The 9,034-nt window shown below is 45.7% G+C and overlaps 1 protein-coding gene across 1 annotated transcript; it reads left to right on the forward strand.

Moving 5' to 3' along the window:
- Window positions 1–482: 482 nt before the first annotated feature.
- PET117 (PET117 cytochrome c oxidase chaperone) lies at window positions 483–8,710 on the forward strand. Its single transcript, XM_048842466.2, has 2 exons — window positions 483–694; window positions 8,561–8,710. The coding sequence occupies exons 1-2, from the start codon at window positions 539–541 to the stop codon at window positions 8,708–8,710; spliced, it is 306 nt and encodes a 101-aa protein (XP_048698423.1). The 5' UTR covers window positions 483–538.
- The last annotated feature ends 324 nt before the right edge of the window (window positions 8,711–9,034 follow it).

Genomic DNA, 9,034 nt, shown 5'->3' on the forward strand with positions numbered 1-9,034 from the left:
GACGGAAGGTGGGGATCACTCTCCCCTCATCCCCGGGTTCGGGGGGGCTGAGGCTCACAGCGGGGAAGAGGCCAACAGCAGAGCTGAGGAGTGCTGGGGAGGACAGCTATGGGGTGGGGGCGAGGGCTGACAGCTCCTCTGAATGTACCAGTGCAATGGCCTAGCACCCGCCCTGCAGCCCCCTCCCCCTCCATGCATAGGGGCAACGGCCCAGCATCCCCAGCACAGCGACAGCCCCCTCCCCTCGTACCAGGGCAATGGCCCAGCACCGGGAGTTCAGCCCCCTCCAGCATCCCCTGCGCAGCGAGGCACTTCAGCCCCTGCCCAGGGCAAACAGCAAGACTCCCTCCCCTGCTGAGCTCCAGCCCTTCCCCAATCCCTATCTCGGGTTTCGATTATTTCGGGCTGGGGCTGGGTGGAGCGGAGGGATCGCTGCTCTCCGCGTTCTATTTATTGCGCGAGTGAGCGTGCGCGCGCGCGCACGCGGCCCGCGCAGAGAGTCCCGCCCCCCGGCAGCCGCGGGCTGGCACGCACGCGCATGCCCTGGCCGCTCGAGCTGTGCGGCTCGCGCTCCGCAACGGCCGCGGACGGGGAGGGGATGTCGACGGCCTCCAAGGTGGCGCTGGGCATCTCCGTGCTGCTCTCGGCCGGGACGGTGGCCGCTGTGCACATCCAGCAGAGGCGCGTCAAGGAGGTGAGTGAGCGTCACCTGCCGCCGCCCTGGCTGAGGGGCCGGGGACTGGGGGGAGAGGGGCCGCCCCGCCCTATGTAGGTGCTAGCGGCCGCCCGTCACCTGCTCCTCCGCAGCCCCGCCCCCGGCCTTCGACCCTGTCCCTCACTCAGAGCCCCGCCCCTTCACGTCCGGCCCCGCCCCGCCCGCGCGGCCCGCCCTCACTCAGCCCCACCCCCCACGAGGTTCTGGCCACGCCCCTCAGTGAGAGCGACTCCCCCCCTCCTGTCCTGCCCCATCACTCAGAGCACTGCGCCTCGCTCATAGCCACGCCCCTTACATTTGGCCCCGCCCACGCAAGGTTCTGGCCCTGAGCCTCGAGTAGAGTGACCCCCGTCCATCACTGAGTCCTGCCCCCTCATAGTCCAAGCTCCACCCAGCGCGCCGCTCTTCTGCCCAGTGCCCTCCAAAGGTGTCATTGATTGCCTGCCCCGCAAGCCCCCCCCCCCCCCGCACGTGTCCAGCTGGGCTGTTTCCATAGGGTGCCCAGAATGCTGGGGTCACAAGTTCGAATCTCGCGGGGCCCCGGGTAGCGGTCTCAGACTCTCCTCGCTAGTGCGCTCATGCTCTGTGGCATCCCCTCCCTCCACGGCGTGCCGAGAGTGTCTGTACCTGATCATGCTCCACGCCATCCCCTTCCTTCGAGGCGTGCTGAGAGCGTCTGTACGCGCTCGTGTTCCATGGCATCTCCTTCCTCCCAGCTGTGCCGAGAGCGTCTGAACCCACTCGTGACTCACGCATTTCCCCTCCTCTGAGCTATGCTGAGAGAGTCTGTATGTGGGACCTCCTCGTCCGCCTCCTCCTGGAATGGCCAAGATGGCCATTGGAAGCTGAAAAGTGGGGTGCTCTGTTTTTGTGGGGCCTATTTCTGTTCCCTTGTTTGATCACGTCCATTTGCAGAGTTCTTCTGGGCAGTGTCCACTGAGTCCTTAGATGCCTTTGAGATGCAATGGGTGCTGTCCAGGGTTCTCTGCTTGGGGTCCCATTCTGGTTCCTTGAGTTTCAAACTTTGACCTCACTTCCGTTCCTGTTTTTTCATTTGTTGCCCTATTTACTCACTTGTGGCCTGGGCTTAGCAGTTCCTCGCCGTGAGGGCCTTTGGTTTTGGGCGGGCCTAGACCTGTCTGTCACATATCCAAATAATACCCTTTCTCCCAGTCTTGCCTGTTCCCCCTGCCTCTTCCCTTCTGGAGTCCTGCCCATTCCTGTGGCTTCCCCTTAACTGCATTCACCCCCTTCTGTGCCCAGCCCTTCTTCTGTCATGGCCCTCCTCTTTTAGTTCATATCAGAATTAGGCTAGTAAGTTTGACTGTTTGGTTAGTATATGTCCAGTAAATTTTCCAAGCACCTATCACATTCTCAATCTCATCTCCTAGAAGGGCTGTAGATAGGCACTCGGGTATTAAATCGATATGGGGGTAGACTTCTGTCTTGTTTAAGGGTGCACGTTGGTTGCTGATCTGGGTGAAGTTATGGGAGGTGGTTGAGGAAAGGAGTTGATGGGGCATTGACTGCCTTAACTGCTTGTTCCTTTGCATTTCACGGTTTGCACTGATGGATATGCAGTCTAGCAATCCAATTTCATAGCTGACAAAGATTTTGCATGGGCTTTAAACTTGAGAAGATTTTTGCCTTTTACATGCATATCTGAAAGCTGCTGGTGAACCCCAACCCTGAAGGTAGTTTCCTACAAGCTATGAAATGTCACTTGAGAAGATGCCGAGTCCTTGTATGGAAGAACCTGACTAAAAGTGTTCTAATTCTGAATGAAATACTTTCTTGTAGGTGGGATTGGGAGCACCACCTATAGTTAGGGTTGTCCAACAGTTCCCATTATAGGATCCCGTTTTCAGTTCCTTATCACTTTGCCAAACTGTAGTTGTTCAGACTGAAATTTTCAATGCTGGTTGTATGTCTTGGTCTGGTGTTTTTTGTTTTGTTTTGTTTTTTGGTTTTTTTTTTGAGCTAAAATCATTCATCCATTTTCAAGGACAACAATGGGGAAAATGCACTGTTTTGTCCATGTTAAAATAATTCTTTCAAACAGTTTGTTGAGAAGTACCAAGCACCTCCTTGCTTTGGAGCAAAGAGTTGGCCTTTGGCCTTTGTATCATGGATGTGCCTTTCTTCTGTTCTGTGAAAAACTGGCCAAATTATAAGCCTTTGAAATATTTCATTTCGCACATGCTCAGTAGAGAGTTGGTGGCGTTTAGTAGCTAATTTAATTGAAGATTCAGTCAGCATTGAGTATGCTCCATCCTGGGGCTGTAGATTAGAAGCTGAGCAGAATTTTCGCTGCAATTGCTGCTCCCCACTGCTTTGTGCTGGGGTGGGGTCGGGCACCAGAACTGAGAACAGGGCGACTGTCTTGTGCTCTCATTCCTCACACTGCTTCATCACCAAACAGTGTGGAGGAGGAAGCTGCCTGACTTGTATGCAGAAGGTACAAGAGCCTGACCAGGAATGGGGTTGTTGAGGGAATTGGATTGAGACAAGGAACCTGGTGGCTGTGCAAAGAAACTGGGATTGGGATGAAACTAGGACTTGAATGGGAAACCCAGAAGGGAAGATGGACTGGGTAGGGCATTAGACTGGGACTGGATGAGGGAGACAGGACTGGAACAGGAGTCACACATGGGGAGAAAAGGTGTTCATTAAGTCAGCACTATCCATTCTGTGCACAGGGATGCTGTGAGGAAAAATAGCATGTGATCATGTAATTAAAGGCTGTATCATATTGCATCCACGCAAGGGGCTGAATTAAGGTGGTACATCTGGCATTTCCTCTCTCTTGAGTGCTTAACTATGCAAACTTAGTGTTCTTCTAATGTAATTTGCGCATGTATGTGTATGTAAAAGGGGAACTGTGTAGTGGATAAATTCATGTGGTCAGTCCCTCAAGATGGCTCATATATTTTTTAAGATTACAAAAAGTATGGGGACTTAGCCTGACTCCAAACAGCCCTGTCCCCATCTTTCTCTGTATCATTTCCAATGCCCCCTCCCTTTCTATAATTTCCATAGCCCCAGGCCACAATTCCTCCTTTAGACTTTCTCTGTTGACCATAAGGCTTCTCTCCCTAGTCCCGTTCCTTAGAACTATGAAGATTCCTGTAGGTTCAGAAGTGTTTCTGCTACTACCTTCAACTTCGGCTCCATTCACAGAATAGTATTGAGTGTCTTTGGTCAGGCACGTTCAAGATTGCCACTGTACTTCTGACTGGAAATCCCAGAGGATGAATAATTGAAACAGTTGTCCAGCTGCCTAGCAGACGTACTGTATTGCCAGATCTGATGGACTGAGTGAAACCCTCTAAAGGTGGAGGGTACAGAGGAGCTTGTTGGTTAGCTGGGAAAATCTGTCTCGTGGGGCACAGTCAGCATTAGCATTTTGTTGGGTGGCCTGTGAAACAATGTTATGTCCCCATCCCTTTCCACCCAAATTGTAATCTGTTCCTCCATCCATCATGATCACACTACTTTAGGCACACACAGCTGGCCTAGAAATTTTAGGGAGGGTTAGTGAGATGATTCTTTGGGATATACCCCAAACTTAACTGAATTTTACATGAAATGATTGTGTGCACTGGGCAATATTTAGCATTCCCCAGAGCCCTGATGCAGAAGTGGGTTCCAGCTGCTTGATCCTTTCAACCCTAGTGATCAACTTAAATTGGTTCACATTTTCAAGGCTCTGTTGACAAGCAGTAGGGCCAAAAACTTATCATTCTTAAATGAAAGGTGAGATTCTCCATTACATTTCTAGTTACCCCAGATCCAGGGACTGATGACCACAGGCTTTATGGGGACCTAAAGATTACAAGGAGAGCAGAGTCCCTGGTTAGGGCTATGGGGGAAAGCAGAGACATGAAATGAAAAAGATGGTGTGGAGTGGGATGGAGGTGTGGATGGATACAGCCTTCAAAGGTTCACATAGATTCCCTAGTTTCTTAGCTATAACTAAGGCCTGGTCTGTACTTAAAAGTTAGATCAGCATAGCTATGGTACTCAAGGGTCTGAAGAATGCTTCCGTCGACCTAGCTACTGTTGTTTGGGGAGGTGGTGTCCTGCAGCAATGGAAAAACACCTCCTGTCGCTGTAGAAAGCATCTACGCTATGATGCTACAGCGGCACTGTTACAACACTGTAACTGTGCTGTTGTAGAGCCCATAGTGTAGACATGGCTGAAACCTTGTACATCTGTGTACTCTTCCCCCAGCTCTCCTGCCCTGTATAAGCAAAAATGGCCTGTCTAATCCAGGGCCTGGTAATCAGCATTTACTAATGCTTTGTTTATGCTCAAAAGTGCACCAGTTTATCTAAATTGTTTTAAAAATTAATTTAGTTAAACCCAAGGCAGACCCCCGAATGTGGACACTTAAATCAGTTCATGTCTGCTTTATGTTGATTTAATTTAAGAAATTTTTGGCCTTAATGAACTAATTCGAGATAAGCCAACTGAATTTAAACTTGCACAGGTTTAACTAAATTGATGTAAAAAATAAACTGGTGCAAATTCTGTGTATAGACCAGACCCAAGTCAGTTTGTATGTATTCTGATTGTGCTTTTTTTGCAACAGTGTTACACTGTTGATTCATATTTAGCTTGTGATCCACTATGACCCCCAGATCCCTTTCCGCAGTACTCCTTCCTAGGTAGCCATTTCCCAATTTGTATGTGTGCAACTGATTGTTCCTTCCTAAATGGAGTACTTTGCATTTGTCCTTATTGAATTTCATCCTATTTACTTCAGACCATTTCTCCAGTTGGTCCAGATCATTTTGAATTTTAATCCTATCTTCCAAAGCACTTACAACTCCTCCCAGCTTCGTATCGTCCGCAAACTTTATAAATGTACTCTCTATGCCATTATCTAAATAATTGATGAAGATATTGAACACAACCAGACCCAGAACTGATCCCTGCAGGACCCCACTCGTTATGCCCTTCCAGCATGACTGTGAACCACTGATAACTACTCTCTGGGAACGTTTTTCCAACCAGTTATGTACCCACCTTATAGTAGCTCCATCTAGCTTGTATTTGCCTAGTTTGTTTATGAGAAGGTCATGCGAGTTGGTATCAAAAGCATTATTAAAGATATACTGTTTCTACTGCTTCCTCCCATCCACAAGGCTTGTTACCCTGTCAAAGAAAGCTATCAGGTTGGTTTGACATGATTTGTTCTTGACAAATCCATGCTGATTGTTATTTATCACCTTATTATCTTCTAGGTGTTTGCAAATTGATTGCTTAATTATTTGCTCCATTATCTTTCTGGGTACAGAAGTTAAGATGACTGGTCTATAATTCCCTGGGTTGACCTTATTTCCCTTTTTATAGATGGGCACTCTATTAGCTCTTTTCCAATCTTATGGAATCTCTCCAGTCTTCCATGACTTCTCAAAGATAATCACTAATGGCTCAGATATCTCTTCAGTCAGCTCCTTGAGTATTCTAGGATGCATTTCATCAGACCCTGGTGATTTGAAGACATCTAACTTGTCTAAGTAATTTTTGACTTGTTCTTTACCTATTTTAGACTCTGACCCTACCTCATTTTCACTGGCATTCACTATTTTAGACGTCCCATCTCCACCAACCTTCTTGGCGAAAACCGAAACAAAGAAGTCATTAAGCACGTTCTGCCATTTTCTGTTATTGTCTTTCCCCCTTCATTGAGTAAGAGGCCTACTCTGTCCTTGGTCTTCCTCTTGCTTCTAATGTATTTGTAGAATGTTTTCTTGTTTTTATGTCCCTAGCTAGTTTGATCTCAGTTTGTGCCTTGGCTTTTCTAATTTCGTCCCTACATACTTGTGTTATTTGTTTATATTCATCCTTTGTAGTTTGACCGAGTTTCCACTTTTTATAGGACTCTTTTTTGACTTTTAGATCATTGAAGATCTCCTGGTTAAGCTAGGGTGGTCTCTTGCCATACTTCCTATCTTTCCTGTACAGTGGGATCATTTGCTCCTGTACCCTTAATAATGTCTCTTTGAAAAACTGCCAACTGTCTTCAATTGTTTTTCCCCTTAGACTTGCATCCCATAGGATTTTACCTACCAATTCCCTGAGTTTACTAAAGTCTGCCTTCTTGAAATCCATTGTCTTTATTGTGCTGTTCTTCCTCCTACCATTCCTTAGAGTCATGAACTCTATCATTTCATGATCACTTTCACCCAAGTTGCCTTCCACTTTCAAATTCTCAACCAGTTCTTCCCTATTTGTCAAAATCAAATCTAGAAGAGCTTCTCCTCTTGTAGCTTTCTCCACCTTTTTAAATAAAAAATTGTCTCCAAAACATTCTAAGAACCTGTTGGATAATCTGTGCCCTGCTGTGTTATTTTCCCAACAGATGTCTGAGTAGTTGAAGTCCCCCATCACTACTAAGTCCTGTGCTTTGGATGATTTTGTTCATTGTTAAAAAAAACCCTCATCCATGATGCAAAGCTTAACTTTACATATATCAATTAGTAAATTAGGCGGGCATATAAGCCTTTCAAGGATCAAGATCATACATAGGTAGTAAAAAATATGGCCCTGATCCTGAAGTTGGATCCATGTGGACAGAACCCTGTGTTTGTTACAGTAGTGGCTTCAATGCAACCATTTCATGTGTTTTCCTAATCAAATATCATATTTTAATATCTTCTGTTAAATGTGCCACCATCAGCTTGAAATCTACTAGGAGTTATAAACAGTTTCAGGTACTACTCCTGCCACATAGTTCCTTTGCCAACTTTTATGATTTTGCAGATGTATTTTCTTGTTTTCATGCCTTTCTTTCCCCTATTGTTATGCAAAATACCCACATAAACAAAAAAGGAAATTGGCAAAGGCCCAGATTCAGCAGTTGGATCCACTTGCAGGGATCCAGTTTCAGGATCAAGGTCTGACTTACTATACAGGGGAAACAGTTAAATTAACTATATACAAAATACTGTGAGCTCTGTGTGGGTGGACCCCTATGTGTGCATTGGAATCCCCACTGAAATTTGCAGGCTCTGCATGGGTGCAGAGGTCTGTCCCTGGGATTAGGACCAAAATGCTGTCAAGTGCACAAAATAAAAAAGTGGAAAAACTGTTTTTCTTTCAGTTATAGTAATCCTATTAAATTTTCATTTAAAAAAAATGTAGCCTCCATGTTGTGTATACCAATGTCTATTTAACTTTAATGAACATTTTGAAGAAAATATGTGATTCTTCAAATACGTCCTACCTTTTCAAGAGCCCACAATAAACGTGCTGTGGGACCTCCAGTGGATCTCCAGCAAAACCAGGGAAGACTTTACATACCAGATATTTTTAAGTTAAAAAAAAACAAGCTGAAATAAACTTTTTCAGCCAGCTTTTATACATCATAAAGAAGCAGAAAAGTTCTTCTTAACATTCTTTTCAGGTCACCTTAGAAATTCTTCTCAAGCAGAGGAACACAGGTTGAGAAATTTGGGGCAGATTAGTTGAGTTCTGGTAAGGATGGGGGAGAAGTCAATCTTCTATGGAGAGATTGCTGTCTCTCCATAATTTTGTGGAGCTTATCAATATACAATATTTACAGTTGTCCAACGCTTTATCATTATATTAAGATCATACAGCTAAGCCAACAAATACAGTATTCCTGGCATACTACCAGTAGTTTATCAACATCCACACATCAGATCTCAGCTCTTGTAATTGTAGACTCCAAAAGTAGCTCAGGTTGCTACAGAGAATTAAAGGTTTGTAACAGTTATACGCTTGGCAGAGGGTGACAGAGGTTGGAATGCAAATGGGCATTAGTCCTATGCAACCCAGGACACACTATAATGAACCGTCTCTTGTATTTTCAGAGGCTGCACGAAGGAGTAATCAGAGACCTTGAGAGACAAAGCCGTAAACTGGAAAACATTCGTCTTTTACAAGAACAGATTACTCTGACCAAGCAACTTGAAGCAGAAAGAGACAAGATATTAATGGAAAAGGGGTCCCCACAATCCTAGACCTAGAACAGAAGTATTAGAGTTTGGACTGAGGAACACAGCAAAGATTTGTATTTGACTATTCCCAGGTGTTTGAGTAAACAGAAGTCATTTCTGAAAGTCCATCTCTTTTAGATACATTTTAATCAAGTCCAGGAAATTATATACATTAAGAAGTGCAAACACAAAGTTTTTTCTCTAGCTTCTGTATTTTCACTTGTGCAGAACTATTGTGTAGGAGGCTTCATACCTGGCTGGCTCACCTTATATGGATAGTATTTTAAATGCTGGGAGGGAGAGCCCCATGTAATGTAAAAAAAATCTTCCTCTACTTGCCAGGAAGGG

This window comes from Caretta caretta, chromosome 3 (genome assembly GCF_965140235.1).
Source record: "Caretta caretta isolate rCarCar2 chromosome 3, rCarCar1.hap1, whole genome shotgun sequence".
Taxonomy (NCBI): Eukaryota; Metazoa; Chordata; order Testudines; family Cheloniidae; genus Caretta; species Caretta caretta.